Genomic DNA, 20,674 nt, shown 5'->3' with positions numbered 1-20,674 from the left:
TTTACTAATGTGAGGTATAAACACACCAACAATAATAAGTTTTTCTTGCTCTCATAGCATTTGAACATCTGAAGAACATTTGAAGTGAGGCACTATAAGTCAGAGTCGTCGTGTTCACATCCACAAACCCTCAGTGGGATAGGTGCTGGATACAAAATCTATTCAACTGGGATACAAGGAGAACTCACACACTGGAATCACAGCTCCATTTAAATTTACTGGTAACATTTCAACTGATTACAGGTCTTCCTCAGACAAATACCCACAGGAGGAAAATGAAGGATATTTATATCAAAATGACCAGTGACATAATCAATGTGTCAAGATATCCTCATCACTATGAAAATAAAAACATTGATGTGAACAGAAATATGTTTTCCTTGTGATAAGGAAATCTTGACACATGTGAATGTGCTTGCAGGTACTCCTTGTAATGAAGCACTACTCATGTATAACTTTGGCAACAAGCAGCTGTAACACATGTTTAACACTTTGATAGTGTGCATGTGTGAATCTTTACTGTAATACTGATGGCAGCTTTATAATGTTGATAATCACATCCAGACTTACCGAGCCTTTCTGCAGTTCCTCACAGCTGGGATCAGTCTCAGTTTTCCCTCCCGTGATGTGTTGTACTTCTTCAGGTCCAACTCATCTAGAACCTCCTCTGACATCTGCAGCATGTAGGCCAGAGCTGAGCAGTGGATCACAGAGAGTTTCTTCTCTGATCTGTTCTCTGACTTCAGGAACTCTTGGATCTCCTGATGCACTGAGCGGTCGTTCATCTCCATCAGACAGTGGAAGATGTTGATGCTTCTGTCAGGAGAGATATCCTCACTGTTCATCTCCTTCAGGTTGTTGATGGCTCTCTGGATGATTTCTGGACTGTTCTCTGTCTGACCCAGCAGGCCTCCTAAGAGACTCTGGTTGGACTCCAGAGAGAGGCCATGAAGGAAGCGCACAAACAGGTCCAGATGGCCATTTTCACTTCTGAGAGATTTCTTCATGGCTCTCTTCAGGAAGTTATCCAGAGATGAGTAAATGTATTTCTTTCCCAGGAAGTCCTTCAGTACCTTTGTGTTCCTGCTGGTGTAACAGTGGAACATGTAGACTGCAGCCAGAAACTCCTGAACGCTCAGATGAACAAAGCAGTAGACTGTTTTCTGGAAGATCACACTCTCTCTTTTGAAGATCTCTGTACAAACTCCTGATAACACCGAGGCCTCTGTGACATCAAGACCACACTTCTTCAGGTCCTCTTGGTAGAACATGATGTTTCCTTTCTCCAGATGTTCAAACGCCAGTCTCCCCAGCTTCAGAAGAAGTTCCCTGTCAGCCTCCGTCAGCTCCTGTGGACTCGTCTCATGTCCTTCATCATACTTGTGCTTCTTCCTCTTTGTCTGAACCAGCAGGAAGTGTGAGTACATGTCAGTCAGGGTCTTGGGCAGCTCTCCCCTCTGGTCTGTAGTCAACATGTGCTCCAGAACTGTAGCAGTGATCCAGCAGAAGACTGGGATGAGACATATGATGTGGAGGCTCTTGGATGTCTTGATGTGTGATGTGCTGGACAGCTCTTCATCACTGAATCTCCTCCTGAAGTACTCCTCCTTCTGGGCGTCAGTGAAGCCTCGTACTTCTGTCACCCTGTCAACACATGTAGGAGGGATCTGATTGGCTGCTGCAGGTCGGGAAGTTATCCAGACGAGAGCCGAGGGAAGCAGCTTCCCCTCGATGAGGTTTGTCAACAGTATGTTGACTGATGACTTCTGTGTGACATCAGACACGACCTTCCTGTTGTTGAAATCCAGTGAAAGTCTGCTTTCATCCAGGCCATCAAAGATGAACAAAACTTTCCAGACAGCGAGCTTCTCTGCTGTGACCTTCTGTAATGTTGGATGGAAATCATGGATCAGCATAAGGAGACTGTACTGCTCATCTTTGATCAAGTTCAGCTCTCTGAACGAAAGCGGAATCACCAGACTGACATCTTGGTTTTCCGAGCCCTCTGCCCAGTCCAGAGTGAACTTCTGCACTGAGAAGGTTTTTCCAACGCCAGCGACGCCGTTGGTCAGAACGACTCTGATGTGTTTCTGTTGGTCAGGTAAGACTTTAAAGATGTCGTGACACCTGATTGGAGTGTCATGGAGGGTCTCCATCTTGGAAGCTGCTTCAAGCTGTCTCACCTCATGTTGGGTATTAACGTCTTCACTCTGTCCCTCTGTGATGTAGAGCTCAGTGTAGATCCTGTTGAGGAGGGTTTCACTTCCTGCTTCAACAGTTCCTTCAGTCACACATTCACATCTCCTCCTCAGACTGATCTTATGTCCATCTAAAACCTCCTGCAGACCACTTTCTGCTGAAAGAGAAGAAAAAAAGGTATAATTAAAAAGAAATATGTCTGACTGTGTTAATTTTCAGCAGGATAGAGGAGGTAGATTCCTGTCCTGTTTTCAGAGATGATGACATCAGCAGACAGATCTTCAGTCTTACTTTGTACAGTGCTGGCCTGATTGTCTGTCTGCAGTCCAGCTCTTCTTCTGGATCTTTCTGCACACTGGGGACAGGAGGAGTCTCCTGATGGAGCAGACTGGTCCCAGTATGAGGTGATGAACCGTCTCCAGGGCCTGTGTATAAAGCTGGTAGAGACTGGATCCTTCAGGACGCCCTGACACAAAGAACAGCAGGACAGCTGCTCCTCCACAGAAACACCCCTCCTCTTCCTCTCTCTGTGGACATGAACACATTCTTTATGACACATGACATTAGTGGTGGCCAACCGACAGCTCACAAGTTGATGCAGCTCTTTCCCTCCATAAACAGTCCAGACTGTCAGTATTTGGACAGTTACACAGTTTTTTGATCTTCAGGCTCTGAGCTTCAGCACATTCAATTTAAATAAAATAATATATAATATAATTACAAGGGTTCAGAAGTAATCAGACAGACACAACAATGTGCCAGCAAAGGCAGAGAAGAAGAAGAAGAGTGCAAACTAGTAAACATGGATGTAAACAATGCAGGATTTAAAATACTAGCTTCAAAAATCGACTTTGCAAATGTTTCATGAGGAGGGAAATGGATTCAACACATTTGTTAGACCACAAGGATTCACACAATGTGTTTTGGTCAGTAAGTCAATGTAAACATGACTTTTGTCTGTTAACAAGAAAACTCCACAGGGCTCCTTTAAGCTACTATGAGACATTAAAAGTCAGGAAAAATAAGCAGGAGGCAACTGACTGTTGCTCTTTTGTCTTGTGTTGTGGTGCTGAACAGAGAGCTCAGCTAAATATCTTCATAATGCATCTTTTCATTTGTGTTTCTCTCTCTCACTGTTTCTGCTATAATCTCTCTCCCTCTGTGTCAGTGTGATACAACACTTTTACACATTTGACTTTTCCCAAACGTTAAATGTCAGACTCAGTTTCCTCTGCTGCAGTGGTCAGTCTGCAGTGATAAATCAGCTGCAGCAGGCTGTTTGTATACATTTCCATTACTTCCTCCCATATTTTGTGTCTTTGAACAGGAACACGTTAAGACACATTCTGTATTGCAGGAGACCAAACACTCCCTTTTCTTCCATTTTACCTGCACAAAACCCCGGTGCAGTCCTTTAGTAGTAAGGAGACACAATGTGACTTGTTACTAAATCCTTAGTAAATATCACCCTGGGTTACCTGCTACTACTTTAGATTGTTAGACTGGAAAATCAAATAGCAACAGCAGCCCTGTCTCTGTCTCTGGTTAACATGTACATGAAGATCTGTTCTAGATTACAGCTGAATGGAAGGTAGTTCATTATTTCTTTCCACTGTGTTTCCTTCATATCTACACTACAACCTTAATGAAACCGTCTCACTGAATCATCTTCAGGCCAGTTTACAGTAGAAACAGTCTCTTACTTTGTGTCTGAAGGTCCAGGTTCATTACTGAAGCCTGGAGGATCACCTTTAGACCAGTCACTCTTCATAGACAGACAGCTGGATATCAGAGACTCTGCTCTCTGTCTGTGGAAACAACAATTGTTTTACACATATCATTAGTTCTTGTAAAGAGCAGGTTTAACATGAAACTTGGCTCAGGGTCATGATTCAATAATGACAACAAATAGTTATGTTCATCTCTCCTTCTGCATGTTCTAAACATTTTATCTACAGCTGGATATATTTGCGTGAAGAGTTTTTAAACATCTACATGTTTAAGAACACAAAGTCTGACATGTGAGCTGTGAAAATGCCAAATGACAAAAAATGATTTTTATATAACAGTTTATTTTTCTAACAGTTAAACACACAACATGTAATTTCAGCCACTAGGGCTCTCAATCAAAACAATAACAATAGATGGAGTGTGATGACGGTGTGAAGCAGCAAGGGATCATGGGAGTTGTTGTCTTTGTTGTTAAACAACCAGCTTCTCAGAGTTAGGATAACTCCAGTGTTCATCATTCAGGATGTCTTTACTGGGAGCTGAATTATTTGCAGAGGTCTCCCCCTCTCCAGAACAAACAGACCCACTGATCAAAACAGGTAAAAACACTGAATGAAGCAGTTTCACTTTAAAAATCAGTGTTTCTCCGACATTGTTTGGTGGACACAGGACATGAGGGAAGGGCTGTTAGCTGAGCTACTGCTAACATTTTCTCAGCTTGTTTCTCTAATAACTTAAGATCCAGACGTTCAGCAGATTTTTAGCATGAGCTGAATTATCGGAAGAGGTCTCCTCCTCTCCAGAACAAACAGACCCGGTGATTAAAACTGGTTAAAACACTGAATAAAGCAGTTTCACGTTAAAAATTAGTGTTTCTCCGATGCTGTACGGCGGACACAGCATGTCAGGGAGGGGCTGCTAGCCGAGCTGCTGCTAACTTTTGCTCAACTTGTTTCTCTGATAATTTAAGGTCCTTCAAAATCCTTCATCTGGTTAAGAGATACAGTTAAAAATGACCAAGATTTCAAAAGTTTATCATAAAATGTGGCTTAAGACAGAATAGGAGTCGATTTATGACAGTTTCTGGCGGGTACCACAACGCCTATGTATTATCTTGTAGGTGTATATTGTATGGTAGATGCCACTGTAGAGGACAATCACAACGCTGACGCATGTATCTTGTGTGTGTAAACTCTTTGGTAGAGGAGGTATGACGCCATTGACAGGTGACCAAATGAAACAGACCTTTACCTTGATTAAAATTACAAATTTCTCTGGGTTTGAAAATTGTTGGAACCATTTGGTTTAATGTAAGTACACAACTCAACAAAACAAATAACATAGATCTAGTTGTTTTTAGACATTTTAATGCAGAATAGATACGTATTATAGTTTTTAACTAAAGGCACTGCTGCCTGATGCTGGGCTGTCAGATTAACTTGTTCATGTCTGGAAAACAAACAAAACAATCTGTCCTCTGTAATTTAACCTGCATTAAATATTGCAACTAGCACTCTTAAAACAAAATGAAAGCTATAAACGAAGAAATAATGCAGTCAATGCTCAAACAACAAAAACATCAGTAACTGAATTAAAAAACACAGAATTATGAAAGAACAGAGTTGTAATGCAGGTTATCAAATGAGATTAAAAACTGAATCATCTTCAGGTCAGTTTACAGTAGAAACAGTCTCTTACTTTGTGTCTGAGGGTCCAGGTTCGTTACTGAAGTCTGGAGGACGATCTTTAGAACAGTCACTCTTCATAGACAGACAGCTGGATATCAGAGACTCTGCTCCGTCCTCCTCTTCCTCCAAATCCTTCATCTTCTGGAGTCTGAGAGGTAAACCAGTAACACTGGAGACACACACACATACACAGTAGAATAAACCCAGACTAATTATTATAGATTATTTTTAGACTTATTGCATTGTACGCCGCTGAACCCGAGTACAAATTTCGTTTACATGTGTAAGCATGCAAATGACAATAAATTAACCTTGAACCTTGAATCATTATTAGCAGCCCTGATATGAACACTCACCCTGCCTCAGACTGTTTTCCTCCTTCTGCTCTGTTGACTTTAAAATGGAGTCTGACTGAATATTTTCACTTTTACTTCCTGCCTGTTTACTCCTGTAACAGGGTTAGAAATAACCCCTATTATGAATTTCTTCAAAATAGATGTGCCTGTCTTGTATGTACATAGTTTTAGAGCCACCTGGTGGAATAATAGCGTAACTGCACAAATAGTGTTCCTCTCTGCGCACCGTACGCGCCTCAGCAAAGAAAGATACTTTCATGCTGGAGAGACCTGAACGCTTGCAGTTACATGACACACTATTGACAGTGACTGTGTGTTGCTGATTTTTGTACCAGTACCAGAATAAAGAGAGCCAGAATGAGAACAAGTCCTGCGTGGCCGTGCCGTTCTTCCTGCACCATAGACATCAGGGATACATCCACCATAAATCCACAGAAAGACACGACCTGTCACACTCCTCCCTTCCACTTCTTTACTAGAAGTCACGTGTGTGTGTTTGTGTGTGTGGTGAACAATTGCAGGTCATCTGTCAATAACAAAGATCTAAAATTACTCTGAACTTTACAAAGTAACTCACAGCTCAAAGTGTGAGCAGAGAATATAATTGAAGACGTTCCTGATCAGATTTATGACTATGAATTAAAAACTCCCCCACTGGATACCAGGAGTCTTCCTCCCATTCCTCAACATGTGTCTGGTTCTCTAGAAGCACTGTGAAGCGTCATCTCTCCTCTCTACTTTAGCATTTCTTTAAGAAAATACGAACAATCACAAAACTCTGCAACAGGAAGAAAGTCTGCTGCTCTAGTATTTCTTCTGCACGCCTTAAAGCTGAGGCGGACTTGGCAGCTTTAAAGATGAGACAAAAATTATTAAAGGACAAACATGAACTGGAAGAAGAGCAGGAACGGCTACGTAAAAGGAAGGAGCAGCTTCAACTGGATGAGGAAATTGCTACACACATGGCTAAGCTAAATGTGTTCAGATCTCAGAGCATCCTAAGTGGGAAAACCTCTATAACAAAGCAATCAGATGGGATGAATTCTTATTTGGAAAAAAGACAAGGAAAAACACAAACCCTCAGTGCTAAGGCAAATCCATTTATTCCACAAATGTCACAAAAGGAAATCAAACGTGACCACCTGGATACAGGAGCAAGGCCTGAGGAGAAAAATCCATCTCAGTTCTTTCATTTGAAGCCTATGTCTGTAGGGTGCCATGAACCCCAGCAACATTCAGTGTATCATGATGCTCAAGCAACTACACAAATGCAATATAGAAATGTGTCATATGCAAATATGGGTCCAGAAAATGAAGACCGAAACAACATGCTTGGCATTATGAGGAAGCAAAATGAAATCACTACACTGTTGATACAGCAGCAATGTCTTTCATCTTTGCCCAAGCGACATATACCAACTTTTGATGGTGATCCATAAAATATCATGTATTCATGAAGGCTTTTGAGGATGGTGTGGAAAGGAACACTGCGAGCCACAGTGACCAACTCTATTTCCTGGAGCAGCACACTAAGGGTCATCCAAAAGAGCTTGTTAGAAGCTGCCAGCACATTGATCCAGAGAGGGGATAAGTTAAGGCTAAGGCTTTATTACAGGAGCAGTTTGGAAATGAGCAGAAGGTTGCATCTGCATACATGGAAAGGGCTCTTTCATGGCCTCCGATCAAAACTGAAGATGTAAAAGCTCTTCAAGATCACAGCTTTTTTCTCAGAGGCTGCTGTAATGCCATGGAAGAGGTGCAATACTTGCATGAGCTAGACATGCCTGCCAATATGCTGGCCATTATAAGGAAACTGCCTTACAAATTTAGGGACAAGTGGAGAACTGTAGCCTGTGAACTGCAAGAAAGGCGCAGCCAGAGAGCTACATTCATTGACATCACTAATTTCATTGAGAGACAAGTGAGAATCTTAACTGACCCAGTGTTTGGAAACATACAGGATGCTCCTTCGCTGACAACAAACAAAGGTGTAAGCAAGCACAATCTACAATCTCGTTCTGGAATTAAAGGAACTAGTTTTGCTACCACTGTAGCCCCTATGGGAAACAAAACTCAACCTGGAACCAAAGGGAAGGAACATGTTCAAACTGAAAGGAAGACATGTCTTTGCTGTGGAGGAGGTCACGCATTGGATTTGTGTCCTCAGTTGGGGAAAAGAGCACATAAAGAGAAGATTGGCTTCTTGAAGGACAATGGTGTCTGTTTTGGCTGTTTGTGTATTGGACACATCAGCAAAGATTGCAGAAAATGGATTTCCTGTGCAAAATGTGGTCTTAAACATCCAACCATACTTCACATTCCTCCGAAGGAAAAGGAATCTGACCTGTTCACAAAGGGAACATTCCGAGACAGAGTGATCTTCAGAGATGGCCTCATTTAAAACATGTCAATTTGCCTGAGATTGAGGCAGGGATTGAGCTGTTGATAGGGACAAATGTTTCTAAGGCCTTGGAACCATTGCAAGTTATACGCAGTGTTAATAATGGACCCTATGCAATAAGGACAATGCTGGGTTGGACTGCGAATGGACCACTGAAAGGAGACAGTGGAGATGCAATGGACTGTGAGCAGCCAGAGTTACAAGTGAACAGAGTGTCAGTTGTGTGTTTGTACAAACTTTGGCAGCAGCAATTTAAGGCAGATTTCCCTGAATGCAGCATGGATGAACAAATTGGCATGTCAAGAGAAGATCAAAAGTTTATGGAACTGGTCACAAACTCAGCAAAGCAAGTGAATGGCCACTATCAGATCAACTTACGTCTGAGGAAAAGGGACGTTAGCATGCCAAATAATAAGAAAATCATTGAGCAGCGTGCCTTACACCTGAAGAAGAGGCTTCAGAAGGATTCCTCATTCCATGCTGATTATATGGCCTTCATGAATGACCTTGTTGCCAAAGGTTATGCTGAAAGGGTGCCTGAAGAGGATGTGGAACGTAGTGATGGCAAGGTCTGGTATATCCCACACCATAGCATCTACCATCCTACAAAAGGAAAGATCAGAGTTGTCTTTGACTGTGGAGCGAGTTTCCAGGGAACATCACTTAATGCTCGGCTCCTACAGCGACCAGATCTTACAAGTTCACTGATAGGAGTGGTGACCAGATTCAGGAAAGAACCAGTGGTGATCATGGCAGATGTTGAATCCATGTTTCACCAGGTAAGAGTGCCAGTGGAAGATGTTGATTTGCTGAGGTTCCTCTGGTGGCCTGATGGGGATTTAAATCAAGATCTCAGCGACTTCAGGATGATGGTGCATCTCTTTGGGGTGACGTCGTCTCCCAGCTGCGCCAAATTTGCCCTCAGAAAATGTGCAGAGGACAACAAAGAACAGTTCAGCCAGGAAGTGGTGGATAAGGTCCTATATTGCTTCTACGTTGATGACTGTCTTGTGTCAGTAGCTTCGGAGGAGGAAGCAGTGTCACTTTATCATGACCTTGTCTCCATCTGTGCTAAAGGTGGATTCCAGTCTGTGATACCTGAGAGCCACAGAGCTAAGGATATGAAAAGGTTGGACATCAGTATGTGCTACCAGTAGAGAGAGTACTTGGTGTGGAATGGTGTATCCAGTCTGATACTTTTAAAGTTCAAGATTGTGATCAAGGACAGACCACTCACCAGGAGAGGGATTCTCTCAACAGTTAGCTCCATCTATGATCCTCTTGGTATCTTGAGTCCTGTCGTCCTGTCAGCGAAGAAGATCTTAAAGGATCTGTGCAGGAGAGCACTTGGCTGGGATGATGTCATACCTGAGTCGGTTGCTCAGGACTGGACAAGTTGGCTGGATGAACTTTGTCATTTGGAGAAATGTAACATCATGAGATGTCTGAAACCACTGGACTTTGGAGAAGTTACTGTGATGCAAGTGAAGAAGGCTATGGAGTAGTGACTTACCTGTTGTCACAAAATGCCCACTCTCAAGTACACAGTGCCTTTGTTATGGGAAAGGCTAGAGTAGCTCCACTGAAGTCTGTTACCATCCCCCGAATGGAGCTTATTGCTGCCACCATGGCAAGTCGCATTGATGTCTTGTGGAGGAAAGAGCTGCACATGCATCTTCAGGATTCTGTGTTTTGGACGGACAGTGCTTCTGTGCTCAAGTACATCAAAAATGAGACTTCCAGATTCAGAGTCTTTGTTGCCAACCGAGTCTCAGAAATTCGCAAGGCCTCACACCCTTCTCAATGGAGGTATGTTTAAACTGCAAGCAATCCAGCCGATGTTGCCTCCAGGGGTGTGAAAGTAGATACATTTCTCAAGAATGCAACATGGGTGTCAGGGCCTCATTTTCTCCTTTATCCTGAGAGTGAGTGGCCTGTCTCTCCTGACGATGCTCTTCAACTTCCATCAGATGACTCTGAGGTTAAGAAAGCTGTTGCAGTGAATGCTGTACAGGTCAGAGAGGAGGTTGATGCAGTGACTCGCATGATCCATTGCTTTGACTCTTGGACCCATCTGAGAGAGTCTGTTGCTTGGATCTTGAGATTTAAGACTAGGCTCTTGTCTGTTTGTCAGAAGAGGAGACAATTGAGCATGGCTCTTGCACAGTCTGACTTGGATACGGACCAACAAAGACGTTCATTGGAGAAGGACATGGAAACTTTTAAGAGAAAGACAGTTTAAAGTTGTCTATCAGTGGAGGAGCTTGAGAAGGCTGAACTGGAGATCATCAAGTTTAGTCAAAGGAAGAGGTTTCCAGAGGAATTCTCCAGGCTACAAAAGGGAAAAAGTGTGAAGGGGCACAGTCACATCTACACACTCTGCCCACTGATGGAGGATGGTGTTCTGAGAGTTGGTGGTCGGCTCAGCAGGTCATCTATGCCAGCAGAAACGAAACATCCCATAATACTGGCTAAAAATTTACATATATCAGCCATTCTTCTGAGGCACATTCATCAAGAGGTGGGACATGGTGGTCGTAACCACATGTTATCCAAACTGCGCAAGAGATATTGGATCACTGGTGCCAGTACAGCCATAAGGAGAGTTCTGTCAAAGTGTATCATCTGTCGACGGTTGAATGCTCAGCCAGTGTCCCAGCAGATGGCAGACTTACCTTATGAAAGAGTTACTCCAGATGAACCTCCTTTTACTCGTGTTGGAGTTGACTATTTTGGACCTTTCGAGGTGAGGAGCAGAAGGAGTGTAGTGAAGAGGTATGGAGTCATTTTCACCTGCCTGGCCATACGCGCAATCCACCTTGAAGTGGCACCTTCACTGGACACAGACTCTTTCATTAATGCACTCAGACACTTTATAGCAAGACGTGGTCAAGTTCAGGAATTTCAAGTTTGAATGAATTGTAAAGTAGTAATTTTTTGTTTTATATTTTGGGTTATTTTGGTTTGTTTATTATTGCACGATCACGGTGATTGATAATCAGGTCACATGGATATGGGCGGTGGTATCCTATAGTTAATATAAGCACCTGTTCACCTGCATGCCAGCTGGTAAGAAAGACAGAGGGTGAGTGGGTTGTCGTATTTTTTGTTGACCGCTGTTTTACACCTGATCGCTGTGATTATTTTGAGTAGCCTATACTTTGTGCACATTATAATAAGTTGATCCTTTTCATTAATAAAAGTTATTAAACTTATTTTTTGATCTCAGCGAATCTTTTTGGTAGCGTGTCAGACAAACGGCAAACAAGGCCCAACCTTAGCCTCTCAGCGACTTTTACATTGTTGCCAGTAGTCGCTACACAAACACAACAATCTGTCCTCTGTAATTTAACTTGCATTAAATATTGGTTGAAGCAACTAATAAACATTTCAGAACAGAAATCAAGCATCTATAAACAAAATGAAAGCTATAAATGAAGAAATAATGCAGTCAAAACTCAAACGACAAAAAGATTAGTGACTGAATTAAAAAACACAGAATTATAATAGAATAGTGTTGTAATGTAGGTTATCAAATGATATTAAACTGAATCATCTTCAGGTCAGTTTACAGTAGAAACAGTCTCTTACTTTGTGTCTGAGGGTCCAGGTTCATTACTGATGTCTGGAGGACGATCTTTAGACAAGTCACTCTTCATAGACAGACAGCTGGATATCAGAGACTCTGCTCCGTCCTCCTCTTCCTCCAAATCCTTCATCTTCTGCAGTCTGAGAGGTAAACCAGTAACACTGGAGACACACACACATACACAGTATAATAAACCCAGTCCTTCCTCTCAACTTAGTAGCTTCTTATTAGTTTACATGACTTTAACTACAACCATGTGTGTTTTCCAGCCATCACAAAGATAAACTTTGACTCTGCTTTAAATCCAACAAACAGACTTCAGATAAACATCTGTGTGGTTCTTAACTGTGACTTCTCTCTATTTTAACTGCAGCAGTGTGTCACGTTACATCACTGTGAGGACGCAGAAACCAGCAAAAGAACAAAGGAAACAACATTTGAAGACGTCAACACTGTGATTTCACATTTTTCTGACACAGTTTAATCAACTAAACAATTAATCAGTAAAATAATCAGCAGATTGATCAATAATGACAGTAATCATTATTAGCAGCCCTGATATTAACACTCACCCTGCCTCAGACTGTTTTCCTCCTTCTGTTCTGTTGACTGTAAAATGGAGTCTGACTGAATACTTTCACTTTCAGGGTTCCTCCCTTCCTGTTTTTTTATTGGAAGCCATATGTGTGTGTGTGTGTGTTTGTGTGTGTGTGTGTGTGTGTGTGTGTGTGTGTGTGTGTGTGTGTGAGTGTGTGTGTGTGTGTGTGTGTGTGTGAGTGTGTGTGTGTGTGTGTGTGTGTGTGGTGTGTGTGTGTGTGTGTGTGAGTGTGTGTGTGTGTGTGAGTGTGTGTGTGTGTGTGTGTGTGAGTGTGTGTGTGTGTGTGTGTGTGGTGTGTGTGTGTGTGGTGTGTGTGTGTGTGTGTGTCTTTTTCATGGAGCAACAGACAGAATATTTGTTCATCCAGATGGTTCAAAGATTCTGGAAATATCTCCTGAACATCACAGTTTATTTTCAGATTTTAATGGGATGTTTTGTGCTGTAATGGAAACACATGAGAGGTACAAACTGCTGCCAGACGACTTTTAAATACAAATAAATACAAAAATGGGAAAAATTCAGTTCAGCTCAGACACCCAAATAAATTCTGCTGTAATTAAAGCAGAACAACAGACTCATCATGTCCCAAACACAACAAATCATGATCTGCACTGTGAGGACTCAAGTGTGTGGAGGAGCAAAACAAACTATTTCTGTAACTGATAGTGAACCGAGTGCAACACAGCCGAGGATCATGGGTATTGTCGTATTTAGAAACTAAAATGGACAAAACTTGATTTCTCAGAAACAAAAGTGTAAATAATTGGAACTGATGGTCAGAATTTACAGATCCACTCCTGACATATTGTAAGATGTATATAAAATACCTTAAAAAACTTACATCTCCTCCTTCTGCCTCATTAAAAATTCAGAATCTATGAATATGTAAATATATTTCATTTCTACAGTTTTCCTGCTGGACACCAGATGTCTCCTCCTTTACTGTAATGTTCATTCTCAGTGTTTGAGCTCTGGAGGCTTCAAGTTTCATCATCACACTGTGTAAGTTGAATACTGGACCATGATTGGCTCCAAACTAGCTGTGATGTCACATCCTGAAAATCAGATTTTCAGTGAGCTCAGAGAAATTTCCTCCTTCAGCAGATGAATGAAAACAAACTCTGCACAGAGACGAGAACAAACATCCAGCTGAAGGAACAAGAACGAACATGTTTCTGAGAGGAGGAACTTTAAACATATGATGGTCACATGATCCAGGAGCGTTTCTGTGTTCAGTCACAATCAGGAAATTGTTTAAAGAAAACTGAATACAGAACAAGGAAAAACACTTCACTGATCTATAACGACAGACTTTGAACTCCTTCCACCGCAGCTGCTAACAAGCTGTAAACACATCTAAACACATCATATGATCAACTTCTTCTCAGCGTAACACGACCCTAACGGTTGGAAACTGAAGTTTGTCACCTTAAATTTGGTCTTCAGGTTGTCCCACTTCTTGGCGACCTGGTCAGGTGTTATCTTCCCTGTCAGACCCATCTCCTTCACTATTCCCCTGCAGACCAAACAACACCAACATCATATAAACACACGCGTACAATAACCATGCAGCTGCTCTGTTGTGGTGTCAAACATCTCATTAAACACATGAAGAGGAACCTTATTAAACTGATTATGAAGCTCCAGAGGTTTAATGATCACAGACTGAACATGTGAACATCAGTGCAGATGTTCTATCTTGTGCTTCTTTACCTCCAGGCCGGCTTGGCGGTGTTCCTGCTCCCGGTGAACAGAGACTCGTTAGCAGCTCGCAGCTCAATTAGTCTCCTGGTGTCGTCTTCAGTCACTGTGACGACGGTTAGAAACCAGTAAAGATACTATAGTTTTAGATAAACATCAGATCAGGTCAACATGACAGAAGCAGATCGATCAATTGTTTTAGTGACATCTGCTGGTTCCAGCTTCTGAGGATTTGCTCCTTTTATCCGTTTTAAATCATTATAAACTGAATATTTTTGGGTTTTGGGATGTTGGTCGGACAAAACTAAACATCTGTCGCAGATTATAACGTGATTTTCACTATTATCTGACATTTTATAGACTGTGAATCAAGAAAATATTATCATAGATAATGAAAATAAAAGTTAGTTTCAGTCCTAATTGTCTCTAAAAAATCTTCAACAACAGAACCAGTGTAGATGTTCAAGAAGAACTTGACTGATTTTTTTACTTTGATTACTTTTCCCTCAATAGATCAATAATGAGGATCTGTGCTGCATCTTTCACCTGAATCTGATCATGTGTACACTGAGCTGTCTGATTTTACACTCAGTTGTTGTTTTTGTCCACAAAGAGTTTCAGGAGGTTTTATAGTCAAACACCTAAATAGAAAAACAGGTAAATATCTTCTTCTTAGTCCATTTTTCAGTTGGAAACAACAAAACTGCATCACAGTCGACATGTCGCCTCTCATATTAGTAATGGAGCTCTTTGCTTTAGAAAGACGTTTTTTAGCATCTAACTTCATGTCGCAGTGTTTCTTTATTTCTGTCACAGTGCAGCGCTGCTCTGATGGATTCATGTTTTCTAATAGTTTCAGGACATTTTAGGATGAAATCTCAGAAAAGCAACCGCTTTGGTGCTTGTTTCAGCTCAGTACTCGCTCTCCAAGCCCGGAGCTGAAGGTCTAACTCGGGATGCACGAATCACTCACTCACCAACAAGCTCCACGCCACAGACAGTAACCATCCATCAATTTTAATTTGTCCTTTTTAGTAGTTTACTACAACTCGATTCTGATTGATCAACCATGACATTCAACAGTGTAATATATTGACTATCCCCCCTATTCAAATCACAAACCTTCTTCAAGAGAAATATTTCATGGGGTTTATTTATTTGTACCAGTCAGGGCCGAGTTGTCGGCTATAATCAGTAGACGAGTGTTTGTTCAGCAGTGGGGGATTCTCCAGGCTCTGGGCAACTGACTCGGTGACTCGAGTCACTTGAAAATCCAACTCTATTTAGTCAGTGACTTATAAAATGTCGAGTCAGTAAAAAGAATCGAACCGCCAATCTCACTCTCAAAGACTGAAAACCTGCTGCTTCACCCACAACACCCTGTTCAGTGAGCTTCAGCCCCTCCCATCAGGCCCACGTCTTCAGGCCTCCAGCTGCAACAGTAACAGAGCGAGGAATTCCTTTATCCCATCAGCCATCGCTCTCTATAACACACAGCAGCACATAAACACTCCTGGTACTCACAGCAGTACTGTAGTCAGTGCTGCACAGTGGAAAGTATGGTATTGTGTATATTTCTGGGCTGCATTGTGTCTTCTCTTACATTGAATCTTTGTACTCCAGGAGCACTGCTGGACGCTGCTGTGTAGTAGTTTAGTGTATTTTATGAAGGATGTGTGCCATGTGTGGACTATGTCTTGGATTACTTTTTTCTTCTTAGTGTGTGTGTTTCTTTTATTGTGTTTGTTAAGTAAAACCAATTTCCCTAAATTTTAATTTTTCTCTATTTTTTGACATTTCATGGACAAAATGATTAATAGGAACATTTCTAACTAGATTTACTCTCCTCTGCTCACATTTTTTAAAATGTCTTTTTTCATGTATTTATTTCTCCTTGTTGTGCATCTTAAACCTATAATGCAGAACTTTTACTTATAAGAAAAAAAAAAAAAACCCCGGCATCTCTTAGTTATGCTCAAAAAGCAAAACTATGCAAACTGACACCACCATTACATGTGTACTTCCCCTTGGAGTATTAGCCACTTGCTAAGTGAATGTTATACAAGGCGAGTCCAAATTTGTTGTACACTTTTATTACACTTTGCTATCATTTTTTTTTTGCACTATAAGTAAGTAAGCTTTGGCTACATTCAAGCCAAACAAGTTCACACATTGCTGATTAAACCTATCACTGCCAGATAAATCTCTCTGTATACATATATATATTTCACAGTATACAGAGTTTTTAATCGCGTGGCGAGTTTCCCGAGCTGGTTCACCAGTAGTGATGCATTTTACGTCAACCATTGATGATTGGTTTGCCAGAGCTGAAGGGCCATAGAGCATGAGCACCAGATAGTGAAACAAGTCATTTTGTCAGTTGTGATGCTCAGAAAAATGTATCCACCATTTTACAGCTGTAACAGTACTTAACTGGAGTTACATTCAGGTAACTACTATTTACTCTCACTGCCAGATAGGGGAGACAGAAGTTCCACACTGCAGGTTTAAGTCTGTATGGATTGCTGTTTTCTTGTATTGTCACTTGGTGGCGCTGTTTCCTTGTTGCAAACATGTCTCATATACAGAAAAACATACAATTCAACATATGAGAATAAAGTTTCCAATAATAAATGACTGATGAATAAATATGAACTCAGGTGGAAATGGAAATCTATAAATAGACCAAATTACACAGACAATTCTTTCCTGGAAACTTTGAAGAAATTAATATGAAATTATAAGAATAATGGAACTTTAAAAGCAAAAAAAAAAAAAAAGGAAAAAACATCTAACAGATCCACAGAAACAAAACAAAGAACACAGATTCAATCAAATATGGTTCATTTATACACAAAGACAGAAAAAATAACTACAATAGAAATAGATGTTATACATGAAGCTGAAGCTTGACACAGGATAAAAACACTGCAAGTTCATTTATTTCCACAGATGTTTATTAGAATTTGGTCTTTGTTTCCCACCACCATCATCCCACCACCCTCCCTTCACAAGTCTATAAAACTTCTCAAAACCAACGTTACACAATGTTTTACACAAAACTAACACACACACATACAGGAAGAAAATAAACCAGTAAAACACACATAAGATTTGCATTTAAGATGTACAGCATATAAAACAAAAATAATCAATAGATCAGTGGATAAAATGAGTTTGAAGAAGTGATTTAAAGGAAGATAATGACTTATCAGACTGAGCTCCTCAAACAGGTTGATCCAGAGCCCTGACAGCAAAGACCAGGACCCATATTTATCTGTGCTGATAATCAGCACTAATTCATTTCCCACCACTCAGTGTCAACTTATAGAAAAACAAGCTGCATTCATGCAAATTGTGGCTTTATTGATTTAATGATTCATTAGTGTTAAACTGCTGATGGCAGAGATATATTTCAAAGAGCTGTAAGGACACATAAGTCAACAGGAGGTTTAGCTGGAGATGAGTTGGACAGTGGAGAAGATACATTTCATGTTTTTAATGAAGTTGTGTCCACAGTCCGTTTGCATCATTATCACTGTGTGCAGTGTTGTACAATACATGCAAGATGCTGCACTAATGTAGAAAACAATATGTAAAGGATGTGATTGGATAGAGCTGGATCACACAGCTGGATCACATGATCTCATCTACAAGTTTAAATTATATAGTTATTGTTAAAGCCTCCTGATTGGCTGACCAGTGTTTACTTACAGCCTGATGCAAATGACTTGTTAAATATTGTTATGAGATATAAACTATTCATTGTGACATCATATGTTTGCATATAAAAGCTAGATACCTTTAATATTTACACACAGAGCAACTCTGAAATGTCATCTGGAGCCATGAAGAGCCTTTAAAAGTAATCAATCAAATCTTTACAATCAATCCTAAAACAAACAGGTAACCAGTGAAGTGATGATAGAAATGGAGTAATATGATCTCTTTTCCTGCTTTTAGTTCAAAGTCTGACAGCAGCAGTGTTCTGTGCTGGTTTTATAGATATTATTTGAATATGTTTTAATGGTGAAAACAGGACTGGACGAGCTGCTGATATGATCATCAGAACTTAGACTGGAATCAAAAAATACAAAGTTTTTCACCACAGAACCAAGATATGATTTGACCTGCATGCAGGTTTTCTGGACCAATGATAAATTCTTTCATAATTTAACTGAATGAAATTTGTGGACATCCAATCTGTCACATCTGTCACATCTGGGCCCGTATTTATCAAGCGTCTCAGAGCAGGAAATCACTCCTAACTGGCCAAAAATGATCAGAGTGACGCATCTCTGCTTCTACTTTTAGGAGAAAAAGCCTTTTATCAACTTTCCAAACTTGGTAAATGATTCCTATCTCTGCCAATATTTAGGAGCTGCAGGAGATGGAGTTCAGGCAGAGATATTCCCTGAGAGGAGAGATGTTTTGGGAACGCTTGATGACACTGAGCTTATTAAAAGATTGTTTGAACTAAAACAGAATCATTAGTGAGACTGACTTTGTGTGTGATGCAGAGGAGAACACATGATGTTTCTACAGAACATCATTTAAATAAATACAGAACGTCCTCACAATGTTACACTTTATGGTAACGGGGAAAATTCAGCTGTGCAACAGTGACGATTCTGTCAGAAGCGACAATGATGGAAGTCATGAATCAAACTTTGATCTGGCTTAATGCACGTCATAAAGATAATGAGCATGACGAGGGTCCTCAGTTACAGCCCACTAAAACTTTGATTTACACACAATCATGTCAGCTGCATAATGAAGGATATCTCAACTTCATTACAACAGCTCAAATATTTTATAGGCTTATTTTTTATTGAGGCTCCTTCAAATAACAGCAGAGCTACAGCCTGATATTTGAGAGAGGAGGATGCACCTGAACAATATATGTTTCTATTGTTACGCTGTATTTACCTTCATGTAGAGAACACAAGTTAACTTGGGGTGTAGTTGAAAGAGGAATTGGACAGTGGAAGAGAAGATGTTCTTCATGAGACTGTGAGAGAACTACAACACGTCATCATTATTTCTACTTTGCTACTCTGACTGTGGTAAAACAGCGATGTCTCACTCTCTCCCAGGAGTAATCCTTCTCCTGCTGACAGTCACAGTAAATTCTCTTCTGCTTCATTAATTAGTTTTAGTCCTCGTTAACTCTCAGTGTGATTCTGAGAAGCTTGATAAATATGGGCCCAGGGTCAGAGTCTGACTTATAACACCTGTTTTTAATCTTTTCTGCATCAAACAGCTCATGTATAACACATCTGTAAAGTGCTGATTCAACAAAATCCAGAGATAACTGTTCAGTTTGTAGTCAGTTAAGAGACTTAATTGAAGATGACAAAATCCAGAACCAGACTTCGGTCCAGATGGATCGTCAGGATCCAGCTGATCCTCTCTCAACACACACCCCTGGATGTTCACTCACACTCTGACAGAGATCATCACTTCCATCTGATGAGAGAAGAAGAAACAACAGAGGTCATAAATCAGTGTTTAGTGAGACTCACTTCATCAGTTGTCAGTCAGTGATGCAGCACATCCAGTATAAAGAGCAGCAGGGACTTCAGTCCTGTTCAGACCAGAAGTGGAACAGCTGTGCAGCGTAGCCTGCTTCCTTTCAGCTCTCATGTGAACGTGTTGGAGTGAACACACTGAGCTCCAAGCTCACACACCTGCACAGACTTTTGCTATCAAGTCTGTTTACTCTGCAGATTTCACTCAAGTACACAGAGGAAATAAAGTGCTGAGAGTCGTGAACACATCATTACTGCAGAAACAGAGACATTCACTCATCACTTTACTGATGGATTTACTGTTGATACATGTGAACTGTTAGAAAAGTTGAAAGCTACAGAGTCTCTGTGGGATTTGAAGATCTTTCCTGCTGTTAAATCATCACATGACAATCAGTCAGAGCTCTCAGCTAAACAGCTGCTGTGGTTCCTGGACTTCAGCAGAGGTTCTGGTCTGTATAAAGACCACATGGTTACTAAACTCTGACAAAGATGAACTGATCAATTCTTTAGTGTTGAAATGAGAGAACAAACACTTTCAGATCAGATTTGATGGTAGGACAGTTTGATGATGAGGACCACTGTCTCTATACATCTTGTAAGACTGTCAGCTGTAATCCAGCTTTATTTCCTGCAGACATGAACACAACAACAACAGTCGTCTTCACATCAACTCAAACACATGATCACAACAAGCTTCTGGCTGATCTGATTGGCTGACTGTTCTCTCTCTCTCTGTCTTTCTGTCCAATCCTGAAGCCTGTCACCGTTCTCCTCTCACAGCTTCACTGAGGAAAGCAGCCACTGAGAAGGTTGAAGGTTCACCAGGGAATACTGGATCTTTGCTTTGATACTACCTGTGTTTAATACAATACTGCTG

At 40.9% G+C, this 20,674-nt stretch overlaps 1 protein-coding gene across 25 annotated transcripts in view; it reads right to left on the bottom strand.

Moving 5' to 3' along the window:
* Window positions 1-20,674, bottom strand: part of LOC122985142 (NACHT, LRR and PYD domains-containing protein 12-like) — a 97,539-nt gene that overhangs the window by 61,624 nt on the left and 15,241 nt on the right. For 5 of the 25 annotated variants that reach the window (XM_044355563.1, XM_044355567.1, XM_044355564.1 and 2 more), the window contains one exon: window positions 18,341-19,732. The exons of 17 other annotated variants lie outside the window; for them this stretch is intronic. In XM_044355563.1, the coding sequence (XP_044211498.1) occupies window positions 19,723-19,732 (10 nt within the window). In that variant the 3' untranslated portion in view covers window positions 18,341-19,722. Of the gene's footprint in view, window positions 1-570; window positions 2,357-2,490; window positions 2,727-3,902; window positions 4,008-5,628; window positions 5,788-11,966; window positions 12,283-12,536; window positions 12,635-18,340; window positions 19,733-20,674 lie in introns of those variants that run through there. 3 more of the 25 variants (XM_044355547.1, XM_044355550.1, XM_044355548.1) reach the window with 3 other exon arrangements.

Source organism: Thunnus albacares, chromosome 7 (assembly GCF_914725855.1).
Source record: "Thunnus albacares chromosome 7, fThuAlb1.1, whole genome shotgun sequence".
NCBI lineage: Eukaryota > Metazoa > Chordata > Actinopteri > Scombriformes > Scombridae > Thunnus > Thunnus albacares.
This window is presented reverse-complemented; position numbering and strand designations above follow the sequence as displayed.